Here is a 22,242-nt window from a genome sequence, read left to right on the forward strand (position 1 = left end):
ACAGGTAATATTTTTGAAAACTTCAATTTCAAAAAAAAAAATCACTCCAGATTTCTTAAGGAAAATAACTAGCCTTAAATTGTTATTTTTAATACATAATCTTTGTTTAATTTTGTACTTAATATTTTGTATTACAGCAGTCTCGATACGTAAGTTCTACTTATGTGTTACTTTATAGTTCCCAAGATGGTTTTACTTTTAATACCTTTGACCCTCACAGTTATTAAAACTCAGAAGCATTAAGCTGGAGATTAGCTCAGGGCACAACACTTTGTTTTTCAAGATGGGTTTCTCTGTGTAGCCCTAGCTAACCTGGAACTTGCTCTGTAGACTAGGCTGGCCTAGAACTTGGAGATCTCCCTGCCTCTGCCTCCTGCGTGCTGGGATCAAAGGCCCCGGGGACCCTTAAGAAATCTAAAACTAGAGCCAGGAATGGAACCTTGAGCCTGTGGTGTGTGGTACAAATGCCTTTAACCTCAGCACTTGGGAAGCAGAGGCAAGTGAATCTCTGAGTTCTAGGCCACCCTGCTCTATATAGTGAGGCCTTGTCTCAAAAAAAAAAAAAAAAAAAAAAAGAAGAAGAAGAAGGAAAAAGATCTACAACCTAAGATGACAAGTATTTAGAACATGGCAGATTTTTACCACAGTACTAGCTAAATGTAAGCCTCTAGCTGCATAAGCTCACAGACATCCTCCTCCCTCTGCCTCCCCAGTGCTGGGAAAGCACGTGTCACCACTACCCAGCTTAGCTATCCATCCTTTAGAACAGAAAAGTCCAGTGAGCAGACTTGGATTCATTCCAGCTTCACAAACAGGCAGGGAAGTCTTCGGGGAGGGGGGTCACTGAAGAACACACTTAGATGGTGCCTAGCACATATGCCTGTCACATAAGCAAATAACTGCATTGTGGAATCTGTAAACTTTCCATAGACTTTCATGACACAGAACACAAAATGCTAATTTTTGGCAATCACAATCATGGTAATCACTAAGGCCATTGGCCAGGCACAGTCAGAATAAAGACGCATATGTTCTCTTACATTACAGTTGTCAGAACCTGAAGTGGAAGGGCTCCTATAGTTCTTACACATGCACATCTGCCTTTCCTGTAGATGACTCATATATCCTCATTTTCTTCTGTATTTGCTAGACTCAGATCCTAAGCAGGTCAGCATCCTGCACTCCGTTCAGCAGGTGAGCACGCACAGGCGGTGGATTTCAGTACCCATTACCCCATCTGATTCACAAAGAATATCAGGAGAGATCACTTACAGCTGCTTAGTCATGAATGCAGGAGACGTCTGTCTCTGGAGTCAGTGATCTCCCCAGAACCCAGGTTTAGGGAGACCACTTGATAGGATCTCATCTCCCTGGCTCTGAAAGTCCAGTTCTGCCCCCTTCCAGCCCAGTGACTTATGAAGGCCAGACAGATCTGTAACATTTACCTAGGGGAGTTCATCGCCCTAGCAGGTGAAACAGAACACTCAATAAATGCCTAACTAATGGCTCGCAGTCTTGGCACATGTCTTTAATCCCAGCACTCAGGAGTCAGAGGCAGGAGAATCTCTGAATTCGAGGCCAGCCTGGTCTACAGAGTGAGTTCCAAGACAGCCAGGGCTACACAGAGAAACCCTGCCTCAAAAAATATAAATACATACATACATACATACATACATACATACCTAACAAAAGGGCAAGCATCCCCCCAGCCCACCCCTGCTTTGGAACAATGGATATGCTGCTTGAAAACTGGTATTGCCTAAATATTGATGTGGATACTTAAAAGACAACAAAGTGAGAGAACTTATCAATTCATACATATATATTTAAAAAGAAGTTTTGAAGTACATCGGCTTGATATCATAGGGGCAGATTAGGTATCTCCTCTTGAAAATCATCGGTCGGATCCCTTCATACAAGGGAAAGTAAGTGTTCAGGTGTTTCTAAAGCCCCGGCAAGGTGTTTCAGTGCAAGTAAAGACAGAAAACACCATGCACACATCACACAAACAAATCACAGGAGCAAAGGCACATCTCTGGATCCCGCACGTGGATTGCCCGTTAGGGAGGTTGCTCCATGGTGAAGAGCACTTACTTCCAGAAGTTCAGAGTTTGAATTCTCAGCACCCACATGGTGGCTGTGCAGGCTGGTTTTGTGTGTCAACTTGACACAAGATGGAGTTATTGCAGAGAAAGGAGCTTCCCTTGAGGAAATGCCTCCATGAGATCCAGCTGTAAGGCATTTTCTCAATTAGTGATGGGGTGGGGGGTGGAGCCTATTGTGGGTGGGGCCATCCCTGGGCTGGTGGTCCTGGGTTCTGTAAGAGAGCAAGCTGAGCAAGCCAGTAAGTAACATCCCTCCATGGCCTCTGCATCAGCTCCTGCTTCCTGACCTGCTTGAGTTTCAGTCCTGAACTCCTTTAATGATGAACAGCAGTTTGGAGGTGTAAGCTAAAAAAAACCCTTTCCTCCCCAACTTGCTCCTTGGTCATGATGTTTGCTGCAGGAATAGAAACCCTGACTAAGACACCAACTGTAACTCTAGCTCCTGGAAATTCATTGCCCTCTTCTGGCCTCCACAGGCACCAGGCACATAGGCATATGTGCGGGCCTAACATTCATATCCATAAAATAAAAACAGATTTTAGAAAAGCATAAATCTGTGGTCACATTTAAATTGATTAATATCATATATCGTCACATAAATGTTTGGTGACCATCCTCTGACTTCAAAACTTAAAAATATGATTATAGCTAGGCCTGGTGGTTCACACTCTTACTCTCCCGCACCAGGCCCACCTAGTTTACATAACAAGTTACAGGTCTGCAAGAGCTACATTGTGCTTCCTTGTCTCAAAAAGCAACAACAACATTGAAAATGATTGTAATTGTTGAAAGTCACACTTACTGCTGCTATGGCTGGCAGAGGGGCGCAGCTGACTCGGAGAGGTGTTTGTTAAATGTGATGGGTGTCCCAGATCCAAAGCTGGTCCCTGGCATCTGAGGTTCGGAAAGGCACCGTGGAAACAGGGGCGGCAGGTCGAGCCCTGGTAAAGTCTGCCAAGCCTGGTTACATTTGACTGCCCGTTTCTTGCCCTCAGGCAACACTACCTCCGACCCACAATGTAGATCTCCAGTGGTTGGTGGAATGGAACGCGGTACTGGTCAACAGCCATTACGATGTGAAGAGCCCCTCCCACGTCTGGATCTTCGCGCAATCTGTCAAAGACCCCTGGGTCCTGTGCCTCTTCAGCTTCCTCCGGCAGGAAAACTTGCCGAAGCATTGCCCCACGGCCCTCAGCTATGCCTGGCCTTACGCCTTCACCCGGCTGCAGTCCGTGATGCCGCTGGTAGACCCAAAGTAAGGTGCCCGTGTGCTTCCAATGCTTGTGATTGGTTCTCTAACATTTTCATTCCACGTAAGAGGTTAGGCTACCATAATCTCCTCTAATTTTTAAAAATTTCCTGCTATAGCATTCTTAGTACATAGTAGAGATAAAAATATTCTGTCTAGAACAGGGTTGCGGTTTTTTTTTTGCTTTTGCTTTAATAATCAATATGACTAAGTATACCAGTATAGGAAGCTTTGGCTCTTAATACCGAGATCTTTAAAATTCTTCTGTGCGTCCTCTCCTTGATGGGCAGCTGCCTAATTTCTTGAGACCTCCTAATGATCTTTATTTAAGAAGTGATATTTACAGCCCTGCATAATAATATATACTTACAATTCTAACACTCAAGAGACTGAGATAGAAGGATCGCTACAGGATCAAGGCAGCCAGGCTATGTACAGAAAGGCCTGTATAGTGAGATCCTAGCTCAAGCAGAACCCCTAAAACTCATATTCAAAATCAAGAATTGGAGAGACAATTGCACACACGGCTCTCACAGAGGACCCAAGTTCAGTTCCCAGCACCCAGGCTAAGTGGGTTAAATGGCTCACAGCTGCTTATAACTCCAGCTCCACATGGATCTGCTGCCCTCTTGTGGTCATCATAGGCACATGCATTCCTGTATACACACACACACACACACACACACATACACACTTAAAAATAAAAATCAAACCATAAAATCAGGAATTTAGTTTTACCTTTGTTTGCCTCCACTTCTATAGCAGCCCAGTCAATGCCAAGAAAACCAGCACAGCGAGCAGTGGAGACAACTACGTTACCTTGTGGAGAAATTACCTCATTCTCTGTTTCGGAGTTGCCAAACCCAGTATTATGAGCCCAGGACACTTACGAGCATCCACTCCAGAGATAATGGCAACAACTCCCGACGGTACAGTGAGCTACGATAACAAGGTGACATGACATGCTTCAGGGGAATTATTCTGTAAGGGTTGGTTTTTAGCTTGTTCACGTAGCGTTCGTTCCCAGTGCAAATCACACTGTGCCTGCCATCTGCAGTAGCTTGGAGTCTGACTTCTCATCTACCACATTTCCAGATTCCATTGAGCATCTTCTGGGAATAGTTTTTTGCCCCTCCCCTGCAAGTGTGGAATGGAAGACTGAGAGATAAGGAAGCTTGCCACCAGTGTGTTCAGTGCCTCGAGGCTGGGCTTGTCCACTCCGGGCCCAGTTTCCCTCTTCACCAGTTGAATATCTCAGAACCACAGCTTTACCCAATGATAGTTTTGTTGACTTAAATAGTTTAAAAAAGAAAAGGGCAGGGTTTTCTTTAGGACTTCTATCCCCAGTAGAAAATAATTGTACCGTGTTAGATATATGTTCGTTTGTTTGTTTGCTTGTTTGTTTTAGTTTTTATTTTTCCCTGAAATGATGGAAGTGTTTTGGAATGTGACTCAGTCACCCTGTTATTGCTTAGTTACCGCGTTACCTCTTTGTCACTTCACATCTCCTGGTTCCAGGCCATTGGCACACCATCAGTGGGTGTCCTGCTGAAACAGTTGGTGCCTTTGATGAGGCTGGAAAGCATTGAAATCACAGAGTCTCTTGTTTTAGGATTTGGAAGAACAAATTCCCTTGTTTTCAGGTATGGCTGTCCCAGTACATTCTTCGAAACCATACATGTTGCTGCAATTATAGCTGTTTCTCTTAACTCAAGCTTGGGGGTGCTGGGGTACCAGTGGGCTGTGCGTGGTTTTCTTTATGCCTTTGTTTGATGTGCAGGTAAACAGCCTTCCTTTTTAACCCTCAAATTTTATTGCATTTGCAAGCTTTGTCCTGGGTAACTGTACATAAGATAATTCCCTATCCATCCCCAATTAACCAGACTTTTGCAAGGCTTCAATACCAAAACAAGGGTAACGTGTGAAAGCATTTTGTACTTCTAAATGGTTTTATAGTCACATATCTGAGGAGGATGGAGGCAACACTTATTAAACAAGAGTCAGGAAAGGGGACTCCCCAAACATCTCACCCTGACAATAACTAAGAACTACAAGTTCTCATTACAAGAGTACCAATTAACCAACATTTAGCCATTCATTAATTATTTAGATCTGCTTTTAAAAGATAACTCACGGTTCCTGAATTCAGCGTTCTTTCCAAGAGAATGCAAATCCCCGTGTATAGCTTACCCTCTCTCTGTGATCCTGGAGGTAGATGCTGCCATCCATCCAGCTGACCAACAGCAGGAGTCTAAAACATCTCCACAAGCCTCAGGTTGCACAGCTGCACCAGTAACTCAGTGGTTAAGAGCACTGGTTGCTGTTGCAGAGGACCCAGGTTCGATTCCCACTGCCCTTCTCTGGCCTCTGTGGGTACTGCATGTATGTTGTGTGCAGCTGTGCATGCAGATAAAACACATACACATATAAGTACAAGTAATTTTTAAAAAGTTTTAAAATCAATCAATTACATATTAATAACACATTAGTGTTATCATATCATTATATTAATATAATGTCCTTTGGTATTATGCTATATTGTGATGTTTTAGTGCTATTAACATGATATGTTATTAAATGAGATTTTTTTGATAAATTATTAGAGCAATCAAGACAAAAACCTCAGATTTTTCTCTATCAGTTCAGAGTAGCTTCCCATAAGCCTTCCTGGCTCCCTGGAGAGTGATAGAGGTGTACTGTGGAAGTTCCAGACTTTTCTAGCCGCAAGTTAGATCTCACATCTGCTTAAACATGCGATTCAGAAATTATTTCCCGAAGAAGATCACTTATAACAAGTATAAATGATAGTTGGAGACTTGGAGGGCAAATGAGAACCGTGTGTGTGTGTGTGTGTGTGTGTGTGTGTGTGTGTGTAGTGCATATACACAAGAGATATAGGTAGATAGATATAGATATAATACACATGTAAAATATATATAGTATATATAGGTGTATGTATATAATGCATATATAAAATACAGATATGTCTTAGTTAGGATTTCTATTTTTGTGAAGAGACACCTTGACCATGGCAACTCTTATAAAGGAAAACATTTAACTGGGGCTGGCTTACAGTTCAGAGGTTTAGTTCATTATCATCATGACAGGAAGCCAGACAGCATGCAGGCAGACATGGTGCTGGAGGAGAAGCTGAGAGTTCTACATCTGGATCCACAGACAAGCAGCCAAAAGAGACTGCTACACTAGGCCTGACTTGAGTATCTAAGACCTCAAAGCCCACCCCCACAGTGACACACTTCCTCCAACAAAGCCACACCTCCTCATAGTGCCACTTCCTGTGAGCCAAGCATTCAAACACATGAGTCTTTGGGGGCTATACTTATTCAAACCAACACAATATATAACACAAAGAGAGGTAATACGATATATATTAAAGTTATCAAAACATTTTTGCTACATAGGAAAGGTTTTAACAAAAATTGTGATATTTTGTCCCTTGCTATAATTTGCATCTATCGGATAACACAAGTGTAATTACTCTGAAACACAGGTTCCACGTTTTAAATCTCGTATGTGTCAGTCTCCTGAGTATCTCTCTAAGGTAGTTCAATATTGATCCTCTCCTTCCTTCTGTTTGGACTGACAGGTTTATTTGAGGTTAGAGACTCAATTTATAATTATTTTCAGTTTCTGAAAGCCAGTCCCGAAGCTCCCTGCATCTGGTAAACACTTGGGAAATCCTGTGTCGTTGTTCAGATGCAGTGTTCTGCTCAGTACATATGCACAGCATCAGAATGCAGACTGTCTGTGTAGGGCAACACCCATGCATATGTCACTGGAGGTTTACGTTATTTAGGCTGGAATGGATATGTTGGTGACAAGTCTTATATCAATAACAACATATTTCAAATATGACCTTTTCCCTCTGTAGAGAATTGGTTGAAGAACTCCATCCATTAATGAAGGAGGCTCTAGAGAGAAGACCAGAGGTAAGGTTTGGAATCTCCATCATGAGGGCCTGTCTCATTTAGACAGTGGTGTGAATCTTAAGTCAGCTTTGTCATACCCTAAAGAGTACAAACACCTCAACCTGTTCCTAACAGTGAGCCTTGTCATAGTACATTAGATTTCCAATGGTCAAATAATTTGTGTCTTAATGAATTTTCTAAATGCACAAATGCAAAAACAACTCAAGTAATCACATGGTTTTAGTTTTGCAAAAGGTCTAGTCAAAATCTAACTTTGGTTTTTAGCTTGCTTGGCTTTGTTGCCATCTTTATTAACAAGCCAGGATCAAGGAGACCAGAATTCTCTTACAATGTACCAAGATTGAAAAATAATAAGATTAAAAAAGAAACTTCCCATAAATATGTTACAAGAAACAGCAAACAATCTGGGGTTGGGGAGAGCTCAGCTCTTGAGAGCACTGGCTGCTCTTGCAGAGGGCCCTGGGTGGCTCGAAGCATCCCCAACTTCAGTTCTAGGGACTCAGATGCCCTCTTCTGGCTTCCATGAGCACTGCACACACAAAGTACACATACATGTAGGCAAAACACCCATATGCATAAAATAAATATTATAAAAAAGAAGCAGCAGAAGTTTAGCAGTCTGGAGATCAAATAGCATGCACTCCCTGAGCAGTCTGGGAATTGTCAGCATCTGGAGTCCGCTCCAGTCGCTCCCTAATGCTCAGCCTTTCAGCCGACCCCCGTGCCTTGGCACCTGGCACGCTACTCAACACTTCCGCCTCATGTGTTCTGAGGGGTTTACTGACGATGTTTTCCTTACAGCCTGTAATAACTGCATTGTCCCCACCTCTTAGGAAGAAAGGACAGTGCTTCCCTTTTATGCTTAGAAAACTTGAAAATACTGACAATGTTTTCCTTACAGCCTGTAATAACTGGCATTGTCCCCACCTCTTAGGAAGAAAGGACAGCGCTTCCCTTTTACGCTTAGAAAACTTGAAAATACTAAATTAGGCCGTAAAGTTCGCATTGTATTATCCATAACTGTAAGTGGCTTTCCACGCAGAACAAGAAGCGCCGAGAACGGAGAGATTTGCTGAGGCTTCAGCTGCTTCGGATATTCGAACTTCTGGCAGATGCTGGCGTGATAAGTGACAGGTGAGGTTAAATGACTGAGCACCCCCCACCCAGCCACCCCTTGCCGAAGCATCTCTTTCTACTTCTCCTTGTTCTTTTAAATATATTACTTCGACAAAGATTTCTGGCAAGCCACCCTTGCCTTTCTTCATACCCCCGTATAACATGCATAAAAACCAAAATTGCCACGTGAACGCCAACCATCGATGAGGTCCTCGTTAAGCACCTGCTCCTCTGTTCTAACATCCTCTCCCTTCCATTCCAGCACAAATGGAGCTTTAGAACGAGACACCTTAGCGCTTGGAGCTTTGTTCTTGGAATACGTGGACTTGACCCGCATGCTCTTAGAAGCTGAAAATGACAAAGAGGTCGAAATTCTTAAAGACATCCGAGCACATTTTAGCGCCATGGTTGCCAACTTGATCCAGTGTGTTCCAGGTAATCCATCCCTTCCTCTGGGTTGGGTAAAGAGTTCCATCCCCCACCGATGCTCGTCCTGATTCCTAGGGGCCTGAATAGAGCTCTAGGGCAGTTTCTTTGTTAATTCTGAGTAATTATAAAAACAACTCGTTTCGTGTGCCATTTTCTTATTTTGACATTATTAACCACACTGCTCCACCTCAGCTGTTAGGGGCTTAAACTATAATTTAAGCTTGATTTCTTTGGTAATATGAGGCACATGTTTTTGAAATAGCATATATTATATTCCACTGTGTGCTCTATAACAACAGGGAGCAGTAGTCACAAAAATTCATTCTGTATACTAGAAAGTTAAGTGGAAAGATCAATTAGGCCAGCAGTTCTGAACCTGTGGGTCACCATGACCCCTTTTGGGGGTCAGATGACCCTTTCACAGGGGTCAAATGTCAGATATCCTACATGTCAGTTATCTACATTATAATTCATAACAGGAGCAAAATTACAGTTACAAAGTAGCAACACAATAATTTTAATCATTGGGGGCTCACCACAACATGAGGAGCTGTGTTAGAGGGTCTCGGTGTGAGAAAATTTGAGAATCCAGAAAGAAAAATTGTATTGAAATTTATTTAAAAAGTCAAGATTCTGTAGCTAAAGAAAACGGGAGTTACTGGGATGGTGGTGGTATAGCTCACTGGGAGAGTGTGCATTGAACATGCACAAAGCCCCATGTTCTATTCCCAGCTCCAAGCAAAATTCGACTTAGAAAAATAAAGTTGGTTCTTGGGGACGGAGAGGTTAGATCAGCTTCTGCCCTTGCACAGGACCCAAGTTTACTTCCCAGTGTCGGGCAGCTCACATCTACCTGTAACTCCAGTTTCCCATGATCCAATGCCTTCTTCTGGCCTGTGTGGGCACCAGCACTCATGTGCACTTACCCACATACAGAAAAACACATATACACATAATTAAAAATAAAAACTTTAGGAAATTTTCTTTCTTTCCTCAAAATTTGAGGGTAATATTCAGTAGTGCTACAAGTATGTATTCAGTCTAATATAGACTAACAGCAGTCTAATAACAGACACTGGTTTTGTGTTATTCTCTCTAGTTCATCACAGAAGATTCCTCTTCCCCCAGCAAAGCCTACGGCACCATCTCTTCATCTTGTTCAGCCAGTGGGCCGGCCCCTTCAGCATCATGTTTACGCCTCTGGATCGGTACAGTGACCGAAACCACCAGATAACGAGATACCAGTACTGTGCTCTAAAGGTTGGTTAGTCGCATCAGCGGTCTCCTTTGTTAAGCTAACAACCATACCTTAAAAATAAGGTTACAATAAGTAGTATAATACAATAAAAATATAGGGAAGGATATAAAAATTCAAATGGATATATGCATGCACATGTAAATATAAATTCAATAATTCCAAATATATAATTGCAGATGTGGGTAAACACATAAGCACACCATCTGGGCCCACAATTACACAATGTAAAATTGTGTCAGGTTCCTGCCTTTATCCAGTGTTTCTTATTTTGCCTATTTATCCCTGAAGTTACTATGTTGCTACTTAATTTCCAGTCTAAGGAGGAGAAAAAATGGTCAAGCAACAGCCACACTCTGTTTATCTAATCCTATCCTGGACATCCACACTGTGAAAACCTTCCCATCTGAAGCAGTGTGGACTCTGTGTCGCTTACTTCTCCATTACCGGGATGAAGTATCATGGCTGAAAGCAGCGGCTAGAGGACTGAGTTTATTTCTGCGTACAGCGTCGGAAGGCTGGGGTTCACAGCAGTGCAAAGGGAGCTGCCAGTCTCCACCACCCACACAGGAAGCAGAGAACGCAGGAAACCTGCTGCTCTGGTTCCATCTCCAGGTTTCACGGTTTCTGATTTCAGGCAATGTCGGCAGTGCTGTGCTGTGGCCCTGTATTTGACAACGTCGGCCTCTCTCCGGATGGCTATCTGTATAAGTGGCTTGACAATATTCTGGCTTGTCAAGATTTACGAGTAAGTATGGGTCAGGAAGGCATTGCTTTTCAACATTTTTGAGGTTAGCATGATGCACATACCACCTTCCCTCCATAGTCACACAAATTTGGATATGTACTTAGGAACATTGCAGTGGGGTGTACCAGGCCCAAAAGTACAGCATCGATTAACCAAATTGACCGAAAACTGAATCACAAAGTGAGGCTCAAAACAGCTCGCATAATTTGAAAGCAACCTTTATACTCTGTATAATTAAACTGGGAATGAGTAATTAAAATATCATTAAAATGTACTTCCCTGGAGCTGGAGAGAGAATGTGCAGCACCAAAGAGTGTGTGCTGCTCTTGCAGAGGACCTGACTTGAGTCCCCAGCACCCGCACTGGGCGGCTCACAACCACCCTAACTCCAGTTCCAGGGAATCCAGTGCCCTCTTCTGGCCTCACTCAATCACACAGTATGTTTGTGAACGTGCAAATACACATAATTAAATAAGTTTTAAAACAATATATGCTTCCAAATAGCTAGTAAATTGAAGTGAATAACAGTGGCAACTGGAAAGTATCTTTATATGGAACATGATCAAATATTACATTTGTGGTTTGTAAATAAAGCTGTGCTTAAAATGAAGTGACAGGCTGGAGAGATGCCTCAGTGGGTAAGAGCACTGACTGCTCTTCCAGAGGTCCTGAGTTCAATTCCCAACAACCACATGATGGCTCACAACCATCTGTAATGGGATCTGATGCCCTCTTCTGGTGTGTCTGAAGAGAGCCACAGTGTACTCAGATATATAAAATCAATCTTTAAAAAATAAATGAGATGACATAGATAGAGATAGATATATAGACAGATACAGATAGACAGATAGATAGATAGATAGAGGACAGGAGGCCAGTATTTGCAGCCTGTTCACCACTAGAAGTACTATAAGAAATAACTTAACCAAGTCTGGAAAAAAAAAAAGTACAGAGATTAACTAACTAGGGGAAATTTTTAATAACAATGAATATTATATTACTAACGTTTCCACTCCTGTGACAAAATACCTTTTAAGGGAGTTTTTAAAATTATAAAAATTGTATTTACAATTTAAAAATTTTTAAATTGTATTTTATGGAGAAAATTTAAGGGAGAAGAAAATCATTCCGGTCCATCACTGTGGGAAAGACATGGCTGTCAGAGGTGACTCTGGTGGGATTGTAAGACTAAGTTTGTTCACGTGTCGTGGGCCTGGAAGCAGGCAAAGAAAGCTAGCCGACCAGGGTTAGGTATGACTTTCAAAGACTCCCCCTAGCGACTGCCAGCCAGGCCCCACCTCCTGAGAGCTTCTGAGCCTGCGAGCTGGGAACCAAGCGTTCAAACACGAGCCAGGGGGGCATTTCAAACCCAGACTATTAACACAGCAGATCCATAAGCCAGGCCCTTCCTTTTCGGCCTGATTGCAACTACAGAAAAGAGTAGATGGCTTAGGAAAGCGGCAGGCAACATTACCTTCTGAGGGGAATGGAGTTTCCCTTCCCAGAGTCCAGTGGAGCTTGCATCCTGCAGGCAAGGCTGCATTGCACCCCCTTGAGGAAGATCGAGAGGCACAAAGATCAGCTCAAATAAAGTGTCCAGCCAAACTTAACCCCACTTAAGGTTGTTCACCTGACCTGTATTAGTTACGTTGGATCATATGGATCTCTCTGGAATATTTTCTGATGAAGTAGAAATAGCTGATTTGTTCCTCATCCTCAGGTTCATCAGCTTGGCTGTGAGGTCGTCATGTTGCTACTGGAACTTAATCCTGACCAGATAAACCTTTTCAATTGGGCCATCGACCGATGTTACACGGGATCCTACCAGCTTGCGTCAGGCTGCTTCAAAGCCATAGCAACCGTGTGCGGAAACAGGTATAGGTTTTCGTAATCAGTGTTCCGTGGCAAGGGTGTCGGCACTTGCTCTCTGTGATGTGAGAGCGGAGCAGATGATGCTCAGCCTTTATCTTCAGAGTATGACAGCCCAGAATGGCCTCTGTATCCCTCACAGATAAGCTAGCCGCTTTAAGTTTCCATGGTATTGATAATTCCATTTGATCAGGAGATATTCCTTATATGCTCTTTCCTTCGAAGTGCCTAAACCATCACAGTGGAGCATGGAAGCAAAATTTGAAAATAATAAAAACAATGCACTTGAAGGAATTAAAGCATCTATGTGGACAAGTGTCCCAACACATGTTAACTCTGAGCCCGTAAGCCAGCTGTCCACAAACCCAGGAAAATCCCCTCCGCTCAAAACTTCAAGAAGCATGTGGGAAGGAGGCGCGATGCTTCAGAGGCTGAATATTACACTCATTTGAACATGTACTGATCTGAGCCCAGGGTCTCATGTATGCTAAAAGTGTTCTCCACCACATGTCACACCCCAGCCCAGAGATTATGCCTCAAAAGCCACCGACCTTATCATATAACAAGCAAGTTCATGAAGCTGTTTGGCACTATAACTTAATAAGTGTAGTACTGGCATAATTAGTTTAAATTCCCCAAGTTGCGTAAACTTCTCCTAAGAGAGAGCATATGGATTAGGACGATGGAGAGAATAGAACACAGTAGAGGTTTTTGTTTTAAAAGCTTCACAGAGGGACTGGAACAACACCTCAGTAGTTGATAGCATGTATTGTTGTCTTAGTCAGAGTTTCTAGTCCAAGAAAGAAGCAAGTTGGGGTGGGAAGGGTTTATTCAGCTTACACTTCCATACTGCTGTTCATCACCAAAGGAAGTCAGGACTGGAACCGAAGCAGGTCAGGAAGCAGGAGCTGATGCAGAGGCCATGGAGGGATGTTACTTACTGGCTTGCTTCCCCTGGCTTGCTCAGCTTGCTTTCTTATAGAACCCAAGACTACCAGCCCAGGGATGGCACCACCCACAAAGGGCCCTCCCACCTTGATCACTAATTGAGAAAATGCCTTACAATTGGATCTCATGGAGGCATTTCCTCAAGGGAGGCTCCTTTGCTGTGATAACTCCAGCTTGTGTCAAGTTGACAGAAGACCAGCCTGGTCTACAGAATGAGCTCCAGGACAGCCAGGGCTACACAGAGAAACCCTGTCTCAAAAAAACAAAATAGATACATAAATAAAGACAGGGCAGTATCATTGGTGAGGTGCCACCCCAGACGTGTCCAGCTTACTAGCCAGGATGTCCTCTAACCATGCTGTGTATTTTTCTTTGTTTCCCCAGGAACTATCCCTTCGACATAGTGACGCTGCTGAACCTTGTTCTCTTCAAGGCCTCTGACACCAACAGAGAGATTTATGAAGTCTCCATGCAGCTCATGCAGGCACGTATCATCCACGCGCGTGGAAATTTCCATCCTTGAGCTCAGGATGCAGTTATCTGTTCCTGTGAGGAAACATGCACAGAGTGTTCTCCAGACAGAGCAGTTAACCTATTCAGTGTGAAGATGAACGCGCTGGCCGTGTTGTTACAAGCATTCCTGAGGGGTCCAGATGACAATCTTTAAAGCCTGTTCCTTTACTCCTCGTAGATCCTCGAAGCAAAGCTTTTTGTGCACTCCAAAAAGGTTGCGGAACAAAGACCTGGCAGTATTCTATACGGAACACATGGACCGCTGCCACCTCTCTACAGTGTGTCGCTAGCCCTTCTGTCCTGTGAGCTGGCCCGGATGTACCCCGAGCTCACTCTTCCCCTCTTCTCAGGTACCACCCAGTTGTCATACCAACTCTGTCATCGTCTCCTCCCCAACTGGAGGAGCTTTCCTAAGTCTGTTGCAGTCTTAGTGAAATTGTGCCAGACACTGGTGATAAATCTGTGTATCAGAGTTGCTACGGGATAAATCTAGTTACATATGACAGCAAATTCAAGAATATTTTTAAATTTTTTGTTCTATGTATGGGTGTTTTGCCTGCTTACATAGCTATGCACCTGTGAATGTAGTGCTGATAGAGGCCAGAATGAGGCGCCAGATGCCCTGGAACTAGAGTTACAAATACTTGTGAGCCACCATGTGGGTCCTGGGACTTAAACCCAGGTCCTGTAGAAGCCCGACAGTGCTCATAACCACTGAGCCATCCCTCCAGCCCCTCAAGAATATTTTTAAATGTTAAAAAGAAAAACATGTGATTAGTTAAGCAATATACATGAGAAATATATGTGTGTGTGTGTGTGTATACAAAAAAGGTCTATTATATGAACAACATACTTTAAATAACCCTTAATTGTTTATATATTTGGTAATGTTAAATAAATAGTCTTCTTTTTTTTAATTAATTTATTTATTTTCTGTAAGTACACTGTAGCTGTCTTCAGACACCCCAGAAGAGGGCATCAGGTCTCATTACAGATGGTTGTGAGCCACTATGCAGCTGCTGGGATTTGAACTCAGGACCTCTGGAAGAGCAGTCAGTGCTCTTATCTGCTGAGCCATCTCTCCATCCCAATATATAGTCTTCTTATATTTTATAATACTACAGTGATAGTGTAGTATACATACAACTTGCCTCCTCTGCAGTCTTCATGAGTAACTTGTGAGAATCGGGTCTCAAAAGGTGCTTTCCTGCCTAAGTTTATGTAGCACCTTGCCAAGAGACAGTCTATGGCCCAGGATATACCTCATTCTCCACCTGCACCCCAATACCTCAGCCCTGTTCCCCCTCAGCTTTCCCTGCCTTTGGTCATGTGCTCTGCACTGCAGTTCTTCAGTATACAAACTCACATCTGTACAACCACATCTGTACAGTGCTTCCCACCTGCACATCTCTGTTCAGCCACCCTGAAGGAATGCTAATAATAAGGGCTTGCAATTAGCGGGTACCTAGGGTGTCCAAGACTCTCTGCTAGGCCCCTCGTGTGCATTGCTTAAATTGCAATTTTTGAACCAGAAAGGCCAAGAAAGGCTTCCCAGACGGGCTGAGCTGCAGATAGACAGAGGAAACTTACCAGGCAGCCAGGCAGGTGCCTGGAATCGCCAGCCCAAGGGTACAACACATGACTTGGTTTAGAGCAGCAGTTCTCAACCTTCCTAATGCTGCCACTTTAATACATGAGGATGTTGTGGTGACGCCCAACCATAAAAACTACTTTGTTGCTGCTTCATAACTGTCATTCTGCTACTGTTGTGAATCATAATGTAAATATCTGATATTCCGGATGTCTGATTTGTGATCCCCCAATGGGGTTGTGACCCACGGGTTGAGAACAGCTGATTCAGAGGCATAGACCAGCACAGTGCACTGGGAAGTTGTATACAGGACAGTGTGACTGACGTCAGAGATGACCCTGGGTGGGTGCTCGTTGATCCACTTCAGAGCCCTGTGGGGAAAGTGCATTCTCAGAAAGCTGCTAGGGCTTTGAAAGTCACTGACGAGTCCATAAAACGCTAAACTGGAAGCCATAGTATAGTCAGAAGACCTGGTGTAGACCAGTGTGGTCCCCAGACCGGTGTGGGCCCCGGGCTTGCTTCTGCTGTCTCTCTGAATTCATATGAGCATGTTCATCTAGAGGCCCTTGCTCTCCTGGGCCTCTGTCCACTCTGGCTCATCTTCTATGGGCTACCCTGAGCTCAGAAGAAAGGGATTTGATGGAGACATCTCATTTAGGGCCCAGTGTCCCAAGGTCTCTCTCTCCCTCTGATTGATATCTGATGATGGCCGAACCAGGTGCTGATCTATGAGTATAGCACAATGTCATTGGGGGTTGTTTATCACTACAAGTTCTCTTTCTTTCTTTTTTTTTTTTTTTTAGACCTGTGGTATTTGATTTTACCAGAGGTCTCTGGGCTATCTAGTCTCAGGTTCTTGGTCACCCAAGCAGTTTTGGGCATTGGCTCCATCTCGTGGAATGGGCCTAAAATCAGATCAGTTATTGGTTGTATACACCCCCAAGCTTTGTGGCACCACTGCCCCAGCATACCTTGCTGGCAGGACACCATTGTAGATGAAGGGTTTCTGACTGGCTTGGTGTTTATGTTTTTATTTTGATACCATGCTGAGTATGTCCCTGTATCAGATTCCAGGACGGAGGGATGAAGGCTTTCTGTGGACACTGCAGTGAATTCTGCAGATGTTGTCTTACACAATGGGGCCTTGCTTTGTGGCGAGCACCCTATAGTCTTGGCAACAGCCTCGGTTGTTTGGGGATTCCTATGGGTCTCCTGTGGCCATCAACCCAGTTAGATGTAATGCAATCTCAGTACTAGAAGCCTCATTTGGTGATGAGAGGTGGCCAGTTGGGACTCTGTCTCTCCCACTATCTGACTATTTTACTTATATCACCTTCATATAATATGTGTGCATTTCAGGAAGTTTCTACTGTAATAAGAGCTTCACATTTTTATGGGATTCCCAAGTGGGCAAACAAATGGGTCTCTGATTCTTGTGCCCTCTCTTGGGCTCTTTTCCTTCTCTTGGTTTGTCTTGTCAAAATTCGATATGATAGATTTTGTTTTATAATATTATTATTGTTTTATTTGGTTATATTTTTAATGAAGAATGAATGAAGAATGAAGAAATGAATGAATGGAAACCTAGCCACTAGGTTAAAGGTTAACAACTGAACTATTACTTATTCTGCTGGGAAAGGGGAAATCAGTTTTCCCCTACAGAGTGACACTGGGTGTATCAACAACTCCAGGACAGGGCTCGTGCTCAGGAGCAGTTGATCAGCATATAATGGACTCTTCGGGGGCTGGGGGAGGCTTTTATTTACTTACGGTTTAGAGTTTTGTTTTTTGGGCTGGGAGGGGTAATCTTGTTTTGGGGGTGGTGTTGCCACATTGGGTTTTCAGTTTTTTGAGAGAGAACTTAAAGTTGCATAGATAGAGCGGGGGAGAGGATCTGGGATGACTTAGAGGAGAAGAATATGCTCAAAATTTTTTTAGTTAAAAAAAATTGTTTTAAATAATAAGAGAGAAAAGAAAAAACTTAGAGCCACAGAACGAAGGCTGCGTTGGTTGACAGACATAAAGCTGTAACTTTTCAGGGTTTTCAGTTTGAGAACTGGAAAATAAGCTTCAGAATGGTCAAGTTTCTATCACAGGGCACCACTGAATAAAGGGAAGGAAGGACAAACAGACTGCTGAGTTTAAAAGAGGCAGAAAGAAAGGAAGAAACAAAGACTGCTGAGTTTAAAAGAGGCTGAGGAAATGACACACCACCATGCATTTGGGAAAGAGCAGAAGTCACAATGGAGCATGCAGTCTAGAGAGGGCACTGGTTGGGAAGGGTGGCTGTAACTCAAAGGGCCTGACCCAAGAGCCCATTTAGAGTGGAAAGTGGAGGCGGGGCCAGAGCTGCTGAGGAGGTTCACAGACAGATGTGCTGCCTGGAAGACTGATGGTGACCCCTACCCAGTCAGCCCAGAGCAGGGAGAGCAGGGGTGTAGGGCAAGGCCGACACAGAGAGCCTGGGATGCTAGGGTAGGGCCTCTCCAGAATAGACAGACAGACCAGAATGCAGGAGGCGGGGCACGGGAGGTCAGGAGTGGCAGAGCATGGAGGGAAAGAAGCCCTCAACAAGCGCCTTTTGAATACGGAGGAAGGGATGGAAGAGGGTTGGAGGCGTCATGAGGGAGTCATCCTGGAGGCAGTTTTCTTCATGGAAACCTAGATAAATGAAAAGATTAGGATGGAAGGGGTGATGCTCATCCTCCAAGGCGAGCAATCCCAGTATGTCAGGGTTCTAAGGGGAGGTGCGGGCAGAGGTCAGGTTGCAATAGCCTGCAAGGAGAGGAGGCAGACAGAGCTGGGGCAAGGGTGGCTGCAAGCCCAAGAGGAGCATTTACGCAAGAGTAAGACGGGAAACAGCTTATTAGCTGAGATAGGGAGCTGGGAAAGTGGGGGGCAGCGGACAGCTAGGGAGAGGGAAGATAAATCCAGGCCGACAGGCAGCAGAACCCCAAGAAGGAAATTGAGCCATTTCGACATTCTTCTAAGCCACCCCCCCCTCTTGATTTATGAAGAAGCTTTGAAAAGAACTTGAAAACATTAACATGACCTAGTGAATTCCTAAGCTGCCTGCGCTGTTCAGGCCCTGCCGTGAGGCTTTATTGCCTGTAACTTAAGGTGACCTAATTACTTACAAGCAGCCAGACAAGATGTTTGGGTCCCCCCCAAAGAAGCTGAGGAGCATACCCTGAGCACCCGCATTTTATTTCATTTCTCTATGTATCTTCCAGAGTATCTGTGGCATCTTCCTTCCTCTTCAAAAACATCTCCACAAACCAAGGTGTTCATCCGCCCTTCTCTGACAACTCTAGCCGGCACCCCGATTGGGGGGATGGGTGGTCCTCATGTCCGGCACACAAATTGCAATAAATGTAATAAATGAGCTTGTGTTCCATGTTAGAATTTGGCATTGTTTAAAAATAGGTGTTTTTAATGTTTCTTTCTCTGGGATTGGATTTTTTTCTCTCTCTTTCTAAAGCATGGTCTTTCCTATGGAGCATAAACAACTCTTCCATAATAAAATTGTATTTTTGTAAGTGGGAATCATTCTCTGACAAGATCCTCAGCTTGGTGCTTTCTGTTACCTGTCACTTTCTCCCTTGCCCCTGAATTATTTGTCAGTGTAATTTGTCACCTAGGATCTTCTCCAGGCTCAGGAACTTTTTTTTTTCAAAATATTATTTTGAGAATTTCATAACATGTCTATATAATCTCCATCCAACCCCTACAAGTCCCCTCTCAACTCCTATAAATGTCGAGACCTCACTACATATATATTAATGTATACATGCACATACTATTGACTATAGACCCCATCCTGGGTTCCTTAATGTCCCTTGTATACGGCTGACCACATTCCTGAGAGGTTCTGGCTGCTTTCATTCTGTCCATTATAGGAGCTTGCACTAATGAATGCTCTCCCAGCAGGATTAATGGATGCTCTGGTGCAGTAAGATGCAAGTGTCTGATGTCATAGCCAGAGCATACGTGTCATATCATAGTGTGTCAACTCTAAGTCAAATACTCTAGGGACCAGCCAGATGGCTCAGTGGGTAAAGGTGCACGCCACAAGTCTGACAACCAAAGTTTGATCTCTGAGCCCTGTGTGGTAGAAGGAGAGAATCAATGTCTCCAAGTTACCATCTAACAAGCACGTACGTGCCAGGGCATGGACTCCTACACACAGAGAAAGATGGTTCAGTGGTTAAAAGCACTGACTGCTCTTACAGAGGATCTTGGTTCAAAGACAATGCCCTCTTCTAACCTCTGTGGTAATCTTGGTAGGCACCAAGCATGCATGTGATACATATACATACACACACACACACACACACATACATACATATAAATATACAAGCTAGATATTAATAAGATATAAGAAGAAATATCACTGTTTAAAATAAGAAAAATTACACTTTTTTTTTTAATTTTCCACCTATGTAAAGGCCCAATGAACAGCATAGCACCATCTATTGTAACTATAATTTTGGGGAAGGGCTAAGGCAATTAAAGTTTCTGCTGGAGGCATCCAAAGGGTTGTGCCGAGTAATTTCTGGATACTGCCTTGTTCTGGTATTAGCTGCTAGGAACACCGTGAGTGAGGTCATGACCTATGCTGGCTAGTTGTGCAGGCACGGGACCATACTTCCTAATTTCTCTTTGGATAAAGCCAATTCTCTTATAGAGCTAAAAGGTGCTACTGACACTCACAGCATATCCATAAAGCTGAGCTTCTGACTGTACAGCTGAGCTTCTGACTGTACAGCTGAGCTTCTGGCTGTACAGCTGAGTTTCTGGCTGTACAGCTGAGCTTCTCACTGCACAGCTGAGCTTCTGACTGCACAGCTGAGCTCTGTACAGCTGAGCTCTGACTGCAAAGCATTAATCAGAGTATACGCTGCCACATTGTTGCCGGTGCAACAGTGTAGAAACACAATTGAGAAAGTAACCCATGACAGGGTTGAGCTCATTGCTGCTGGGGTTCCCCCTGCTATTTGAATTTCACACTCTTGGCTCCTGTCTGGTTTTCAAATTCAGCACCAGTATGAAAGAGGCCAGGTGTAAAAGATCATATCAGTACTAACAAAAAAAAATTTCTGGTTTGCAAACATTATTGAAACAAAACCAAACCACAGCAGATGTGGGATTTTCTTTAAAAAAAAAAAAAGAAAAAGAAAAAGATTGGTTTATTTTTATTTATGTGGATGAGTGTTTGTCTGCGTGTGTGTATGTGTACCTTGTGCATGCAGTATTCTTAGATGCCAGAAGAGGGTGACAGAGCTGTGAGCTTCAGAATCATAGCTCCTCGAGTCAAATGTAGCACATGATAGCCCTCCCACATGCTTGGCTATGGCCAAAGAGAAACCACCAGTGGGTTTATTGCTGTGGGAATCCACATCTCCATTTATAACAACCAATTCACATAGGAGACACTTTGTAAGTCACAAGGCTGGAAAGAGTGGCATTGCCCATCGCTGCTCAGGATCCTGCTAGGAAACAGGTGCTGTGCTGGCACTGATCAACAGTGTGCTGGTGTCACTATCCTTTGCCGTTGTGCAGTGTGAGACCCCACGTAGGGGTTGCTCTCATTTTCCTGATCAGTTGATGGGAGCTCAGGGAGGTTATTTAAGTGGCTGAGCCACACAGCTGTGCATGCAGCCAGATATGGTGAAGTTGTGACTCAACACATGTCCTGCAGACGCCCGGTACACTGTTACTCCTTATCCACTAACAGTGTGTTTGAACTCATGACGCTTTCATATCAGTCTGTGTTTAGCTGCCTGCCCCGCCCCCTTCCTGCACAGAGGATCAAGGATGAGCCCTGCTCTTTGCTCTTGTCCTGGATAGCTATTATATACAGTAATCTTTTTACTGAATGCAAACCACTTTTGGAGCAGTACACTTGTGTTCCTCCTTAGTTTGCTTTGGAGAATAGTGTATAACCGTCCTTTGCCCTGTCTCTTCAGAGGTGAGCCAGAGATTCCCCACGACACACCCAAATGGACGGCAGATCATGCTCACCTACCTGTTGCCATGGCTACACAACATTGAACTGGTGGACAGCAGACTACTCCTCCCGGGGTCCAGTCCCAGCAGTCCTGAGGATGAGGTCAAGGACCGGGAAGGAGAAGTGACTGCCTCTCATGGACTAAAAGGGAATGGCTGGGGCTCTCCGGAAGCTACCTCTCTGGTCCTGAATAACCTCATGTACATGACAGCCAAGGTACCTCATTATAGCATGGCTCCATCAGCAGGGAAGCCCTGGGTTCACAAACCTTTGCCACAAACCCAAGAAAATAGTGTTTATCATAAAATGGTTCCAGAGGATGTTGAGTGGTGGTGGTGGGTGCACAGCAGAACACTTAGTGCCACTGAATTCTGTACTTAAAAATATGTACAATGCTAGAGAGAGAGTCTAAAGTTCAAAACCATCCTCAGCTATATAGTGAACTTAGATCCAGCCTGG

General features: G+C 43.9%; 1 protein-coding gene across 6 annotated transcripts in view; it reads left to right on the top strand.

The window, feature by feature from the left end:
* Positions 1–22,242, top strand: part of Fry (FRY microtubule binding protein) — a 382,592-nt gene that overhangs the window by 277,091 nt on the left and 83,259 nt on the right. For all 6 annotated transcript variants that reach the window (XM_085837475.1, XM_085837469.1, XM_085837470.1 and 3 more), the window contains 12 exons: positions 3,101–3,360; positions 4,117–4,306; positions 4,873–4,997; positions 7,247–7,304; positions 8,347–8,438; positions 8,683–8,855; positions 9,949–10,109; positions 10,742–10,852; positions 12,573–12,727; positions 14,054–14,153; positions 14,361–14,532; positions 21,743–21,999. In XM_085837475.1, coding sequence (XP_085693601.1) covers positions 3,101–3,360; positions 4,117–4,306; positions 4,873–4,997; positions 7,247–7,304; positions 8,347–8,438; positions 8,683–8,855; positions 9,949–10,109; positions 10,742–10,852; positions 12,573–12,727; positions 14,054–14,153; positions 14,361–14,532; positions 21,743–21,999 — 1,854 coding nt within the window. The remainder of the gene's footprint in view (positions 1–3,100; positions 3,361–4,116; positions 4,307–4,872; positions 4,998–7,246; positions 7,305–8,346; positions 8,439–8,682; positions 8,856–9,948; positions 10,110–10,741; positions 10,853–12,572; positions 12,728–14,053; positions 14,154–14,360; positions 14,533–21,742; positions 22,000–22,242) is intronic.

This window comes from Mus caroli, unplaced genomic scaffold (genome assembly GCF_978045245.1).
Source record: "Mus caroli unplaced genomic scaffold, Mus_caroli_1 scaffold_4, whole genome shotgun sequence".
NCBI lineage: Eukaryota > Metazoa > Chordata > Mammalia > Rodentia > Muridae > Mus > Mus caroli.